Source organism: Gigantopelta aegis, chromosome 13 (assembly GCF_016097555.1).
Source record: "Gigantopelta aegis isolate Gae_Host chromosome 13, Gae_host_genome, whole genome shotgun sequence".
NCBI lineage: Eukaryota > Metazoa > Mollusca > Gastropoda > Neomphalida > Peltospiridae > Gigantopelta > Gigantopelta aegis.
In genome coordinates, this window is record NC_054711.1 from 34,255,352 (window position 1) to 34,272,809 (window position 17,458).

Below are 17,458 nucleotides of genomic sequence, written 5' to 3' on the forward strand. Positions count from 1 at the left end.
GGTCGGGGGGGGGGGGGGTTGGTGCGTAGACACAATAAAATAATTATACATATAGTAACATAAAGTGTAATTACTGTGGACCTAAAGTGTGTGTTGGGGGGGGGGGGGGGGGGGTCACAAGCCCCCTGCCTTTCCCTGTCCGATTGTTTAGCTACGCAGTAACATGTACACAACACGGTCTTTAATGTACCAGTCGTGGCGTACTGGCTGGAACCGGAAGAGAATCCGAGTCGATTGATTTCAATTCATCCTAGGACATATGTGCGATATACTCCAAATTTCAAATAGAGTTAATAGTTTACAATAAAAGTGATACGAGGAGAGTATAATCACAATCAGATACTACTGGAAAAAATAGATAAATAAATATATAAATAATAATAACTTGGGGTAAAAAAATGGAAAGTTATATATACATATATATATGGTCAAATCCATTGTTACGGGTGTTACATTTTGAGGGGGTAAATGTTTTAAAGTGAAGTTGCAGAGAATATTATTTGTATCACTCTCCCCATTATTTGAGTTTTATACAGTTAACATGTTTCTCTCCCAACTTCCATAAAATATTTAAGATTTAAAATTCTATGTACTAATTAAAAGACCTACCAACTTCCGTTACGGGTGTTACACTAAATGGACAAATCGTTTTTCAAGAAGTACATTTTATCAAAATCCTGTGATGTGTATGGGTAATTTTAATAAAACTTGTATCATATGGGTAGGTGGCCTTAGGTAATTACTGGAATAGAACCTGGTTTCATTGCTTGCTAGATATTAAGTCAATGATGCACAATGATAACAGTGATAACTGTTACGGGTGTTACGTTACGGGAGTTACATTTTTGTCCGCCATATTAAAAGCAACATGCCATCTATTTCAGCTCTCATATTTCGAATACTGTCAAGTTTAAACCTAATAAAAAAAAGTTTTATTCAATCAAAGAAAAAGAAAAATTTAAAATAATGTATAAACTTTATTGAAACATATTTATATACATACATAAACAAAACAACGATGATAGGTTTATTAATATAATCACCAACAAAACTGACTTGTTTATACTGAGAGTAGAGGACATTATTTTATTCACCATGGAATTTATGAGCTTTCTGAAGTATAGCCGTAGACGTTTGTCGGCAAACAGTGGTTGACTTATCTCAATTCAATTCAATTCTTTATTCCGTTTTTAGGCCATAGCCCATTTACAGACAACAAAAGGTGACATTTGAAGGACCCGTTGTTCAACAATTCATATAGCAAACTAAATATTATTTAATTGCAATTAGTTTGTATATAGATTTTAGGAAGAATAACAATATTTGTATTTTCTAACAATTATTTTTGGTGTACATTATCTCATATAAGTCTACAAATTAACTTATATCCCACTATTATAGTTTTGATTCATATAATTTATTCTCATATTTATTATTTTCCTTTATTACCATACCCCACCCTCACCCACATACACACTCTTTATCAACGTGTAGTTGGCTTATGATTGTTGAACAACTGGACCTTTGTGCAGGTGACATTATTCCAAAGTACCACTATATGAACATCATAGTTATAATCTTCTATACATTTACTTTACACACCAGATCTGTAACTTACACCACTTCTTTCTGTTCTTAACTGTAATGCATTAGCTAAATAAATACCTAAATATTTGAGTGTATTTTCATTTCTTGTAGACATCAATTCATTAAAAGTATACAAGGATCTATTTGTCAAAAACTTTCTAGGTATATACATTTCTCTTAAAGTTTCATATAATGGACAATTTATAATAAAATGGAATTCGTTTTCTACTTCTCTTTTATTACATAATTTACAAATCCTATCCCTTTTATTTAAACCTATATTTCTACCCTCGTCCACCGCTAAACCCACTCCTCCCATTCTAATCAGTGCTATATCCTTTTTATACATGTCAAGTGCAGAAGATGTAAGATATAATTCAGGTTCTAGATTTAATTTATATTTACAATATATATCATACCTACTACTAGAATTAATTTTCGTAATCCAATGTTGTGTTTGAATATCTTTTACTCTTTGTTTGAATGTGGCTAAAAATAATGACTTATCCCCAACATCTTGAGATATCCACACATATCCAAAACCTAAAGAAAACATAATTTTCTTGATAGCAGTAGCCCACGTATATCTTCCTGCATTATCTAAAGAATATAACATGTAAGCTTTACGAGGATATCTGAAAACTGGCATTTGCAACAATTTTATCCAATACTGTATATACCTAATGAGACTGTTATGGTATATCAAATATCTTCCACATTTCCATAGTGCCATGACATTTGGTACATATTTACTTACATTTAAAAATCGTTTACAAGTCATATATTGTACTATTTCTATACTTTCGAACTGTTGAAAACCCAATAGTTCAGACCTATACAATAAAATAGGTAATGCCTGTGTATCAAATATTTTAAAATAAATATGAAATGGGAATATTTTGTAGTTTGACATTGTTCTCAAAACCTCTATTAATGCCCTTTTACCTTTGACTGCTAAATGACTAGTTACTTGTGCTAAACCTGTTTGACTATTGAAACATATCCCAAGATAGATATATTGTGGAACCACATTTAGTATTTCCTTTCCATAATACCATTTTTTAGTAGAGCAAAGTCCCCCCCCCCCCTCTTCGAAATACTGCTACTTTTGTTTTCTGTAAATTTACAATCAGCTTCCATTTTTAACAATAATTATACAGTATATCTAGTTGCTTTTGTAACCCCCCTCGTGTATCTGAAAGTAAAACAACATCATCTGCAAACAACAACATCATAATTTCTGTAAGATCTGGTGTCATCTGGATACCTCTTTCACAATACTTGACCATCTCACCACTAAGTTCATTTATATACAAAGAAAACAGTATCGGGCTTAAAACACACCCCTGCCTAAGGCCGACAGGGCACTAAAAAAAATCTGTTAGTCCATCATTTGTTCTGATACATGACATAAAGGTTTTATAAATAGCTTGTAGGAGAAACAATAACTTTTTTCTATCTATGCAATGAAATGCTGAAGCTTTGGTTATTTTATTATGATCATTGGCCCAGTCTGTTATCCTTTTACTGATAATAGAGATACATATTTTACTAAGTACAGGTAATAAAGTAATTCCACGGTAATTACCTGGATTATCTTTTGATCCATTCTTATAAATTGCACTATCATTCCTTTTGTCCACATATCTTTGAATACACCACTATCAAAAATTGTATTAAATAGTTTTATCATATATTCATAAAAATAATCTTTACCAAAAATAAACATTTCCCCAATCAGATTATCAAACCCTGCTGCTTTGCCCATTTTCAATGAATTAATAGAAGATTCAATCTCACATCTTGTTATTGAGGCAGTATAACCTGTCATAATGTCATCTAAATTTTGTCCTCTGCTATTAATAGAATGAACTTTATCATCATTATAAACCATGTCATTATCATCATCAATTTCTTTGAATAATGTTGTAAACTGTGTAAACCATTTATCTTGTGATGTTGGAATGTTTATATCTTGTTTCGATCGCATGCGTCTTAAATGGGACCAGAATACTTTATTCTTTTGTTTACCAGCTGTTGACAATTTATCGATTTCATCATTTACATAAATATCTTGCTTTACCTTTACAAGTGCTTTATATCTATTCATTGCTGTTCTGTATTTACCATAACTATACCTTGTTCTAAATTATCTATATTTTCTAAGTGCATATCTTGCCTGTCTTTTGTATTGGCGACATTCACCATCAAACCATTTATTATGATTCTTCCGATATGTGCCCTTTCTATATAATAAAGACTGTCCAACGGAAATCAGCATGTCGTTAAACATCTGTACCGATACATGTACATCAACATCTACCATTGATATAGCATTAATTAACAAACTAGAATTTGTAGAGTTAGCAATATTTGCAGTATACTCATTCTTCTTATCATCCCAAATAAATGTTTCTATATATGTACAACTACTATCAGAAATTTGTGCATTTCCTGTATGTATAGTTAGACTTATTGGTAAATGTTTTGATTCAGTTCTATTTTCTACTACAAAATCCTTCACAGTTTGAAATAACATAGGTGATGCAACACAATAATCAACAACACTTGCTCCATTGTCACATTTATCTGTGGCTGTATAAGAGTGAATGCTCTGTATCGTGGGGATGGCATTGACTGACTGTCTCGTACAGGGGATCTTTTGAAACATTGATCCATGTCATTTTTTGTTACTTCCTCAACTTCAATATTGATATTGCACATTTCTGCAGCCTTAACAAATGAACTTGCATCCTGTACACTCACTTTGCGGGTTCGAACACAACATTCAACAGTACGCTTAACAATACCACCAATCCCATCAACGGGACCTTTACCATGGAAAGAAGCAAACAAATTCCATTCCACTGTTGCCTTGATTGTCGTCAGAAATCTAAATATGAATTTGTTTTTGAACTGTGATGCTGCTCCATCACTCAATATTTGGATGGTCGTTACATCAAGGTTTGCTTTCAAAACTTTGTGAATGAGAAGTGTAATATATGGAACAACAGTTTCTTAAAAATGTGTGAGATTATCGCTGGCAAACACACACGATGTTATACCACCAACAGTCCACACAGCGGATGTGAATAATGAAACTTGTCTCTGATGCCAGTGAGCAGACTGGATTTCGTCAGCATACACACAAGTATAATTCTCTGAGAAATCAACTTGAATTACTGTATGTGATGGATCAGTTACATGTTTTACTTTCTCAAAGAATGACGCCCGTTCCCTCTTTACATGGGAATGAATGAGAAAGTTTTGTAATTTTGACTTCAACAATAACATAGCTTCACCTACAGTACCCTGCTGAAGTTGTTTCTCAAACTTTGCATGAACGTTGATCCACTGATACCATGAAGCTTCATGATCTCGGGTTATTCTGGTGACCTTCGATTCAAATGCCTCAATAAATAGTTTCTCATCACAACGTGTTTCACAGTCATTATTCATGCATGTCTTTGATGTTGCACAAACACATTGAAATCCTGTGACTATGGATGAAACACATTTGAGGCCTTCTTGGACAGACAATCAAGAGTCATGATGATATTCTCGTCATATAAACAAAGCCACTGGGTGTGTTTTTGGCATGTCGGCTGCTGGAAGCATGTGAATAGTACGGAGTTCAAAAAAATTTGTACGCCCAATATTGACTGCAGGGTTATCTTCTTTGAAACATGAATACGCTCCGCCGATTGACATTGTCAGGTGGCGTTTCTGGGGTTTTTTCTTGTTTGATTTATCAATGATAACATCCCTTTTACCCGGGGCTTGTCGTGAGATATCATCTTTCTCGAAAAATCTGCAGACAAGACTGATGGTTTCATCTGGCAATTTTGAACATCTGTGGCTGGATGTAGGTTTTGGAATCAAAAGTTTCAGTTGTAGCCAACTGGCCGACAACATATAACCTTTCATAATTATTATATTGTACTCTACTTATATTTTCATGCTTAGAATTATAAAATTTGTATAACCAATTCATTTCGGATCATGCTAATGTTTTGTAGTAGATCAGTATGGATTTTTGCACACAGTAATTTCATATATATCAGGGGTTTTTTCTTCCAAACGCCATTGTTGATAGTAAGCTACAATAATGCAAACAACTATATACATTTATACATAGTTATGAATTGAAAATTTATTTTTATGATTTTACTTAAGTAAAAAGTTAAAATGACATAATGTGAAACACCCGTAACGTTTCAAATATGTAACACCCGTAACGCTGGAAAATCAATTCAGTTTGACAGATAATTCCTGAACTCATTTCATATTAATAGTAATTAAGAAAATAAAGAAGAAATAAAATATTGGGTTTCTACCATCAAAACTAAATAATATAACACAACTTTTCTTCTTTTTCCGTTACGGGTGTTACATTGGTCGGGCTACATATTTATGGTCAAATTAATAAAATGTTCTCATGATAAAGTAGCAACAATAACCATTCTTTAATGGTATAAAATAAAAATGTCAGGCTTTATTAGAATCTCATGGATAAGGTTTGAAGTTTGGCTCTTTTTCACGTGTTTAGAACTCAGTTTGTGGAATGGTTTTGAAGTGTTGTATACCAAACATGTAAATAAAACTCAGCAATATTATATTATTAGGTTTACATCCCCCATAGATACTTCCTTCCAATGCCAGAAAAAGTTTGATTATATATGAAGATTTAAAAATGGCCCTATGGGGATAGCTACATGGATTTGACCATATATATATATATATATATTACATACCCATTAAATCTTACTATATAAATACAGTACTGAATACAAAAATGAAATACACTTTTCTGTATTCAACTCAACTGCCGGAACTATGCCGTATTCAACGCTACTATTTATAGCACATGGTTAGCGATATGTAAACAAAGTTGGTGCTTGGTTTGAATTGCCTATTAAAGCAGTTAACCGTTATGCATGTTTAAAATGCTATTTTGTGCAACATTTGAAATGAAAACAGACAAAAACGGTGACGAATCTTTACAATTTCATGAGCGCGATACCAAAATTAGAGACGGGAACACTACTAACCAACGACCTTTTAATGCACAATTAAGGTCGACGACAGTCACTTTTTGGACCCTTGTTTTGGCTTCGTACACAATAAATAAAACATATCCAACGGTAATTTTGTGATATGATATATTTGACAAAAGGTACTTTTTATTTCTTTCATCTTTCAAAACTTAAAATTAATATTTTGTCCAGAATTAGGAAAATAGTTCCTCATTAAAATTGCAATACACATTCTGAAATGCCTTATGAAATCTTTCACCTTTCTAAATTTATACTTTCCCTCTGTTTGATGTTCTGTAACTAAAGGGAAAATGACCTAACAAAACGTTTTATTTGACGCGACCATCTCGTCTTTGCCAGTGGCATGTTCAAGAGGCCGGACGTCCGTGAACACTTTGACTGGTATCAGCGTGTTCTATCACATCACATTCGTCTGACGTTAGATGCAAGAATCAGTCTAGCGAGCGATCGTGATCGCCGGCTTTCATGGAGATGCCTCTACACACCAACTGATAATATAGTCATTTCATTTTATACAACTTTTGTGTCTTCGTCTGGCCTGTACATTGATAGTGTTGTTATTATTATTTGTTGTTATCTCTGTTATGTTTGCTGACACCAAATTGTTTGGTATTGGGCGATAAATTGAACTGAAATTGAAATGAATTGACCAATCTTTCGAGAGCGGGCGATAATACCGATGCGATACCGATATTCTTGTCGTAAGTCGTCTGCTGGGCACTGAACGTTCCCGTCTGCCTGAATGACGTCAGAGCGCCCAGGACACTGGTGCATGAAGTCATTCTCATCGACGGTACCGACTGTGACGTCTGAAGTGTCTTCACTGGCATGACGTCATTATTAAGTGACCAGTCGGAAAAACGCACAGCTCTAGATGTTTTCCGAGAGGTTGTGGTGTGAGTTGATTCACCATTGTCCTCGTTTCTCGAACAAACTGTAGCGGAAGTCGGAAGACATGACGTGACATATTGTGCCGATGTCATTGTTACTCTTTGAGAGTTGCTTGACGGCAAAGGTGAGGCGACCAGTTCATTGGGCAGTGACGTCCTGCGACGGACTGACGGGAATGTCGTAAAACTTGACGATGAACGCTGAACTATCGATGCTTTCTTTTTGGCACCGTGGCTATCTAGGCACAAAACTGCGTTCATTCCACTACATGATGTCACACTGTAAGCTGGGTTTGTCAGAAATGTCGGTGAGCAGGTGGGCTTTGTCAGTGATGACAAGAACCGGAAAATTGAGACTGTTAACGGGGTGGTAGAAAACGCAGTATTTTCGCGTCCAGACGCCACATTTGTAGATGACTCCACAGGAGAGGCAGTTTTTATAGCACTGTAAAAATAAAAGTATTTGAGAGGTAAAAATGAGTGTTGGTAATATAAATAGTGGAACGAGTGTGTTTACGTGCGTATATGCATGCGTTTATTTGTGCGTGCGCAATCGGCGTTAGACACGATATTCTAAACATTGTATCCAGCCAAGATACGTTTCACGGTTATACTTGTGGATGTGTTAGGCCGTTACACTTATTTCTTTCTTGCCTAGCCTACATTAACAATTTCATTAACCACTGATCTGGACATTCCATGGGCGGATCCAGGAAATATTTTTAGGGGGGGACCAAAAAAGAAGGGCACATTGACTCGTCAAAAGGGCACCTTACTACAAGTTTTGATATTTACAATTAATATGAATTCCTACAGTTCTACGTCATAATATACTAGCAATAATGAAGTAAATTGGCGTCACTCGCGTTAGAACCTCAATGGGGCCCCATTGAGACTCAATAACACAGACACATATCTGCAAGCTTGCGCATGTACACGAAAATCTTGATTTCATTTATCTACAATATAATTATTGTTTACTTAAAAAAAAAAAAATTCTACAAACAAAAAGGGCACTTGGACATTTTGAGGGCACTTGAACAATTTTTTTGGGGGACGCGTCCCCCTGGTCCCCCCCCCCCCCCCCCCCCCCCCCCCCCCCCCCCCCCCCCCCCCCCCCTTGGATCCGCCCATGCATTCAGCTCAAGATAAGATGGTTCCGTGTAATAGTGAAAAATCATTTGCAACGTCTGAAATTTCACACGATTCTTGTTTAGCGGGTGCGGGTATTCTTTGGTCTTAGGCCTACTAAAGTTTCACGCACGGCCACCACGGGTCCAACTTTTGACATCGCCAGCTGCTGAATCCAGGGTGGAGGGTTCTTGTTTAGAGTATCAGTCACCACATAACTAACGCATTTCTAGCCGTACTTTGATCTATGTAACTATCTTTGCATGGACATGGAATATATATATATATATGCACATACAGTCAGACCTCGTTACACCGGCAATTTCGATATAACGACAAAGTGACCCAGGGACGAACATGATCGTTCTAACGAGGTCTGATTGTTGATGTATATATATAAAATGAAGTTTGAGCGATTACAAACATTAGCAAGACTAAAAACACATTGGATATACAGACTGATATCAACATGAAAATAAATTTATTGTGAAGTTTTAGTAGTAATAAAGGCTGTGTTAGATGGAACCATCTTAACAATTGCAACAAACCCAGAGTAGTCTCTTTTAAAAAGATCGTATTAGTTAGAAACATCTTATAAATGGAGCCAGTGCACCACGACTGGTATATCAAAGGCCGTGGTATGCACTATCTTGTCTGTGGGATGGTACATATAAAAGATCCCTTTCTACTAATAGAAGAATGTAGCGGGTTTCCTCTCTGAGACTATATGTCAACATTACCGAATGTTTGACATCCAATAGCCGATGATTAATAAATTAATGTGCTCTAGTGGTGTCGTTAAACAAAACAAACTTTAACAGTTACTTATAAATGGCAACAAACCCAAAGCAATCTCTTTTAAAAAGGCTGTGTTAGATGGAAACATCTTACAATAGCGGCAAACTTCGGGAAGTCTCAAAACGGGTCTGTTAGTAGCAACACATATGGCGACAAACTCAGGACAGTCGCTAAAATGTTATTGACCACGAGTTTAAAGTTAAAGTTTGTTTTGTATAACAACACCACTAGAGCACATTGATGTATTAATATTCGGCTACTGGATGTCAAACATTTGGTAATTTTGATATAGTCTTAGAAAGGAAACCCGCAACATTTTGGCATTAGTAGCAAAAGATCTTTTATAAGCACCATTCCACAGACAGGATAGCACATACCACGGGCTTTAATATACCAGTCATAGTGCACTGGTTGGAACGAGAAATAGTCCGATGGGCCCACCGACGGGGATCGATCCTAATCTGACCACGCATCAAGCGAGCGCTTTACCACTGGGCTATGTCCCGCCCCTTATCGACAAGGATGACCAACGACAACTTACTTTTCTTCAGCAAAATTAATAATGGTTAAAGGACCATCGTTCGCTACTGTCGTGTGCAGGGTCGAAAGTCGTGCCAACGCCGCCTCCAAGTCCCCTGACCCCGGTGTACCTGGTTTCCCCATGTCCAAACTGAAACAGCAATGGACAGCAAAACAGAAGAGATAAAAAAAAAAACCCACAATGAAATGATGTAATTCCCATCGTAAAAATGGACATCATCGTGTCCAGAAGCTGATGCATAATTGTTTCAAGGAAGAGTTACAACTTATAACTGGCCCAGGTAGTAGTAAAAGAGGGGTGGGGAAACCTGTGTGTGTTGTTTCAAGGAAGAGTTACAACTTAAAACTGGCCCTGGTAGTAGTAAAAGAGGGGTGGGGAAACCTGTGTGTGTTGTTTCAAGGAAGAGTTACAACTTAAAACTGGCCCTGGTAGTAGTAAAAGAGGGGTGGGGAAACCTGTGTATGTTGTTCACCCTCTTCCCATCTGCACAAGCCCTTTCATTTCATTTCATTTCATTTCAACTTATTTTCGTGCTTATATCCAATTAAGGTTCAACGCGCTGTCCTGGGCACACACACATCAGTTATCTGGGCTGTCTGTCCAGGACAGTGTGCTAGTTGTTAGTGAGAGAGTAGAGGGTGTAGTGGTCTTACACCTACCCATTGAGTCGTTAAAACTCGTTCAGGGTGGGAGCCGGTACCGTGCTTCGAACCCAGTACCTTCCAGCCTGATGTCCGATGGCTTAACCAGGACACCACCGAGGTCGGTTTGCCTTTTCAATTAAATGAGTTACCCCTCACTAATTCTGCTACCACGTGATTCGTCTGTCTGGTTCGATACGGACCCCCCCCCCCCCCCCCCCCCCGCCACCACCAGAAAAGCATACCCTCACCCTCTCCTCGAGACTGACCTACATAAGTTACTTACCCTGATTCTGCCACCAAGCCTGTGGGTTCGACTAAAGACACCGCCCCCACTGCAGCCAGTCCTGCCACCAGCAACCCCACTCTGTTGAGAATGGAGGTACCGCTGAACAGTGACGTCAGTTTGGGTAGGTTTTCAAGGTCGGCTTGTTGGGCGGTTTGACTGGAAGTCGCAGCCAGACTCTGTGTCACACTCGCTGCACGGCGCCTTAACGCTTCCGGTCGTCTTTGACGAGGAGGGCGAGAACACGATTTGGTTCTGTTGGGAAGAAATAAAAAATAAAAATATCTGATCAAAATTTCAAACTGCCATCAACAAGTATAATTTTAACCAGCACGTCCTATAATTTGACTGAAACAAAAACCTATATGCATTTCCTTTTTCCCAGACTGACTGAACAAACACGGATATCAGCATTAGCCTAATTGTGGATCAGCATTTCCCTAATGCTAGGGTCAGACGATCAATGGTCACGAGGAAGATGGCCAACTCGCCGATCTCCTGACTTCTACGACTGTCCAGTTGCTAGTCTGAACAATCTTACAAGTCGATTCTCGTCGCATACGACTCCTACGACCGTTTATGTGTTAATCTGAGCGCACCTTTCTTATGTTGGCCAACTCACCATGACAACTGATAGTCTGATGCTAGCATAAGTTTGACTGACAAGGGTTGACTCAGCATTATACTGAATGTCCTCTAACATTATTCTGTGTATATATTATCTTCGTTGCAAAAACAAATTTAGTGTACTTAGTGTTGACAAACTCAGTTTCGACAATCAAAGGGACGCCAAGTGTTATCTCTAAAATACACACAATTTCCTAAACTGACGCCACCGAGCTTTAGTTTGATTATTCTTGGGGTTACGTATCACACTGAATTTATATGTTTGTGACCAAGATAAGCGCTACAAGAGGAAGGCTCCGAAGTCCGACACCCTTACACAAAACCGACTGACTTTTGAAGTACTCTTTGTAACCACGTGCGCATAAACGTTCTAAAGCTAGGAGTCACTCGTCGTCGAGTTTCTCAGACTATGATAAGCTTGTTCCATGTCTAACTTTAAAAGGTCAACTTAGTAATGATTTAAAAACCAACCAATGGCAGACGCTCAGCTGGCTTCAAAATTAATTTACTTACGAAATGATGCATTTTAGTGCATTTCTGAGAATTGTTAAATTATAAAATATTTTAACGTTTGTTTCCGAATGATATAGCTGTCCACGTGTTGATATAATTGTACCTACTCTAGACTCAAAGCTTTAACAAAGTATCACCCATTCAAACAGCATGTAGTTTAAAAAGTCTGGAAATTTTACTGTGTCTTGAGTCTGGGCTTTTGAAGTTTTATCAACACGGGCGTTAGTTGACATAATCTGACTGAAATTACATCTTAATGACCTAGGGGTAGAGATCTGAGTAATGCTAACGTCATCCCGTGTCCAGAGGACGTCCCATGTTGCCTTTAAGAAACCCCGTGTGATCATTCCTATATGTGGGTGGGTGTGGGGCGTTTAGATATTATGCCCATACCAATACACCACAGTCATATTGTAGCAAAAAATGGACACTTGTAGCAATTAATTTTAAGTAACAAATTTTAACGCAAAGCTTTATCCATAGAAATGGTTTAAGCAACTCACCCCCCCCCCCCCCCCCACACACACACACACACACACACACACACACACACACACACACACACACCTCGTGAAACAACCATATACCACATTCCTTTACCGATTTCTGACTGGTGCCAAGTTTGGCGGAAGATCTGCATGTTTCGGTACAGTCCGTGTGATCTCAGAGAAGATCGAATCGTCACTGTCGCCCAGACTGTTGTCCAACTTATTCGGAGCGCTACACGATGCTCTTCGTTGATCTTCGTGTGCCTTTGTGAGCTGTTCTTGGAGCTCGTCGCATCTGTCCCGAACGTTACGAAGCTATAAGATTAGAACATATAAATACTAAGACAAAAACGTTTAGAAATGTGGTACTATTACATTGCTCTTTAAAAGTAAGCCACATTCAATGACGTGACGGTTAAGCAATATCATTTTTTATTGACCATCTCCTGTTATTGATGCATCAAGTAAATCCAGTATTTTGTTTCTCTTTGAAATCTGAATGACAAAACCGTATTCCATGATCAAAATGGTATCTTTTCATTTCATTTCAACTGATTGTCGTGCTTATATCACATTAAGGTTCAAGCACGCTGCCCTAGGCACACACCTCAGCTATCTGGGCTGTCTATCCAGGACAGTGTGTTAATTGTTAAATGTTAGTGGTTAGTGAGAGAGAGAAGACGGTGTAGTGGCCCTACACCTACCCATTGAGTCGTTAAAATGATCACTGAAATCAAACATTATTTGTATTTTATTGTTTAGATTATCCATATCCATAGTGTTTCTGGTTATCCTGGTGTTTCTAATACCCCCCCCCCCCCCCCCCCAGTATTAATTTTTCATATTTTTATAGACGCACGTGCGTCCGAGAAGTAGCGGTTATTAACTTGAGTGTATTTTTAAGGATATTTCCCGATTTCGACATCACAGACTCGTCTTTCACTGTATTGTAACTTTATCCAAATGAGTTACAGGTTTGTACATTGACTAAACTTAGTGTTCATTTTTACGGGTTAAAACTAGGGTCTGCGCCTTTAAAAGCTGTTATTGAAACACTTGAAGGAGAAATAATTGTCCAGTACATACGTTTAATAAATGTATAATAATGCTGTCACATCTATTGTGATAATACTATTTATTACCCCAGCGGTCACTCATAACAGGGAAAATAAAAATCATAATTTCTCACTGACAAATTATGATGCATTGGTCTAACGAACAATACTATTGGACAATTTGACGCTTACAAACCAATGACTTTGTCGGTACTAAATATGACGTCATCACGATTTGACAAACACACAAAATGACGTCATGTAGTTTAAAGAGTTTGCCTTTACGGGTCTCTGTTTTTGGTGTTAAATTAATAACAAAATATCATTTTAATGCAATTCATTATAAATTTGGAAGCAGAATAAAGAGAACTTGTGTTTTTTAAAATTATCTATGAACGTGATTAAATTACAACGTTATAGTAATTCTCAGAACAGTGCGTAAAGTGGTTTACATCGTTCCTATACAGGTTGGCCTTCGTGCATGTGCGTCGAAATTAAAGGCTTTTAGAGAAAAATAGCTGAGGTAATAAATAGAATAACAAACTCGGTACCAGTTATTATCAAATTTATGTCCCTCGTGAAATAATTTTCATTTGTCACTCGCTAAAGCTCGTGACAACTGAAAATTATTTCACTCGGGACATAAATTTAATAATAACTGGTAACTCGTTTATTATCCTCTATATCATTGTATGTCGTAAATACAATGCATTCAGATGGTGATAGCTTATGGTGGGGTGGGCTTCTTCAAGAAATGATATCATCGACTGATAGTTGATAGTTGACAGTTCATAGTTGAAATCCATTAATTCATTTTAATTTGACTTTTCTGCATTTTAGCGCAGTACAGTCGAACCTATATATATAACGGTCACTCAAGGGACCTGGAAGAAGTGGCCGTTATCGACGGTGAGTCAGACTGTTATATACAGGTATATGTACTACTCAAAAGAATTTAAGGGTCAAAAATGTATAACCAAATAAGTTTCAGAGTGTATTAGATTGATGATGTAAACTACACCAAAAATTTAATTTATTGTTCCATATTTACAAAAAACCACAAATAAACGTCACTGTATACAAGAAAGTCACATGACATGCTGTCAAAGTTGAAGGTTGTCAAACATGGATTTTACACATTAGAACATTCGTTTTATAGTGTGTGAATCCACCCCTGGCGCGAATACACTCGACACATCGTTGCCTCATGCTGTTGATCAGACGTCTGAAGAACTCTTGGGGAATGGCCTGCCACTCTGCCATAAGAAGTTGACCCAGATCATGAAGGTTGTCCGGAGGGGCATGGTTATCCCGAACTCTCCTGCCTAATTCGTCCCAGGCGTGCTCTATTGGGGCCAAGTCAGGCGAATATGCTGGCCAATCCATCCTGGCGATACCTTGTTGTCTGAGAAAGTCCGTTACCACCCTGGCGCGGTGGGGTCTGGCATTGTCATCCTGCAGAACTGCCCCGCCGCCAATCTGCTGAAGGCCTGGGAGAACCAACGGCCGGATAATCTCATTCAGATAGCGGATTCCATTCAGATTGCCATCCACCACATAGAGGGGGGTCCTGTGGTGGATAGAGATGCCGCCCCATACCATGACGCTTCCACCACCGAACCGGTGACGTTGTCTAACGTTAACGTCAGCGAAGCGCTCCCCAGGACGTCTGTAGACCCGAACCCGACCGTCGTTCAACTGGAGACTAAACCTGGACTCATCAGTGAACATCACTCGACCCCACTGAACACGTTGCCACCGCAGATGAAGTGTGCACCAGTGACGTCTGGCCGTTCTGTGACGTGGTAGGAGTGGTGGTCGAACAGCCTGGCGACGGCAGCGTAGATTATTGGCTCTCAGACGATTGCGTATGGTTTGATCAGACACTCAGTTCCAGTCGCAGTCCGCAGATTGTCACGTAATCGGCGTGCAGTGGTTGTGCGTTGACGTAGAGCCATATTGGTGATGTAGCGGTCCTCTCTATTTGTAGTGCTTCGGGGTCTTCCCGAACGTGGACGATTTCGAACAGAATTCGTTGCTTGGTACCGTTGCCACAGTCGGCCAACGAAACTCTGACTGACACCAAGTCTCAGAGCAACATTTCTTGGCGTATTGCCATCCTGAAGCCAAGCAATAGCCCTTCCTTGATCTTCGATAGTCAGTTGACGTCGTACCATTGTCGAATTTGGAGTGTGCACCGTACACGAACGCAAGCTCCAATTATACGGAAATTCAGCATTGGGAACATGGAATACACATGCAAAGCGTGCAAATGAAGCGCTTTGTGAAAAAGCAAGTTATGGGCACATAGCAGACCTTTCGCTTTCGCCCTAATTTACGTGCAAATGTAAGCATGTTTTCGCCATTAGAACTAGTCGATAGTGTCATTGACAGTGGATTTTAATTCATTTATGGGTTGCTTAGACCCACTTTCGTCAAAATGGAACAATACCATGCGTGACATTATGGTCTAGCTAATATAATTGACATTCAGAAAATAATGTCGAAAATATCGTCTGACCCTTAAATTCTTTTGAGTAGTATATATATTTTCTTGGGAGATTTTGGGGAGGGAGGTTTGTTCTCTTTTATGTGGATAGGTTATTTAAATTTTATTATTTTGTGTATTGTTATTAACCTCTTCATCCATTTTCTTGTCCGTGGAATTCCTCAGACCCTGAATGGTTTCCGTCAATTCGAGATTTTCATAAGTCAGCTGCAAGGAAAAAAGTCAAGTTTGTTTTGTTTAAGGACACAACTAGAGCACATTGATGTATTAATCACCGGCTAATGTTTATAGTAGCTTAAATAGAATTTGTTTTTACATGTACAAACTTATTGAAGGCAAAATTCATACTCCTACTGAAACACTGCAAAGGATCTTTTATGTATATTTTCACAAAGGCAGGACAGTGCATACCATGGCCTTTGGTGTAACAGTCTTAAGGCACTGGCAGGAATAGGAAACCCCAATTCAATTTGTATATGGCCGATTTAATCGTAGGACCAATTGCACGTTAGGTGACCACTCTACAGACGAAAAATATTCTGCACCAAAAATAATCACCGGATGCCGGGGTAACCAGGGTTTTATATCAGGGCCCACCCACAATGGGGAGAGGGCAACCATACTGTTTATTAGTCCTAGGCTACAGTGGTGGGGAGAAGTTTGATTGGGGACATGTCCTATCTCTCCTATGTCCAATCGTTTTAATTTTACTGGCATGTTGTATAACATAATTATCTACAAGGCCTATGTTTACCGAAACCAAATTAAAAGTCATGGTTTATTGATACTTACAATCAAATACTGATTTATCGAGACTACTGACTATCATTAACCAAGAGAAATTTTGGCCCAAACATTCTAGTTTATTGAGAGTTACATGGCAAATAATGGTTTATCAAAATGTACAATATGACATATAATGTTTTATCGAGATATACGTGTCGAACAAAAAATACTGATTTATCGAGACTTACATGTCGTATTATAATCTTGAGGTCTTTAACGGAGTCCACGAGTTCTTTGGTGTTATTTTCACATTTGTTGTGTTCCTCTGAAAGTTTTCTCAAATCGTCTTTGCTGAGAGCAAATTCGTCTAAAACAGAGTAAGTTACAGTGACACAGTATGTAAATTAAGCCAGCGACATTCAAGAACGACATTTATATGGCAAGTGGCCTCTTTAAACAGGCTACATTGAAGAGACTATTTTTATGGCAGAGTAGTATGTCCAGGGCAGAATGCATGAGCCTTAATTGGATAGAAACTTGAAACTAATTTAAATATAATGGAAATGAATATTTCTACGACACCTCAGCACATTTAAAATGTATTTGATA

At 38.1% G+C, this 17,458-nt stretch overlaps 1 protein-coding gene across 1 annotated transcript in view; it reads right to left on the bottom strand.

Moving 5' to 3' along the window:
* Nucleotides 1–964: 964 nt before the first annotated feature.
* LOC121387467 overlaps nucleotides 965–17,458 on the bottom strand; it is a 42,359-nt gene continuing 25,865 nt past the window's right edge. Inside the window, exons 7-12 of the mRNA XM_041518591.1 lie at nucleotides 17,098–17,216; nucleotides 16,253–16,330; nucleotides 12,672–12,874; nucleotides 10,932–11,186; nucleotides 10,005–10,133; nucleotides 965–7,979 (exon numbers count right to left, since the gene is read on the bottom strand). Coding sequence (XP_041374525.1) covers nucleotides 7,208–7,979; nucleotides 10,005–10,133; nucleotides 10,932–11,186; nucleotides 12,672–12,874; nucleotides 16,253–16,330; nucleotides 17,098–17,216 — 1,556 coding nt within the window. The 3' untranslated portion in view covers nucleotides 965–7,207. The remainder of the gene's footprint in view (nucleotides 7,980–10,004; nucleotides 10,134–10,931; nucleotides 11,187–12,671; nucleotides 12,875–16,252; nucleotides 16,331–17,097; nucleotides 17,217–17,458) is intronic.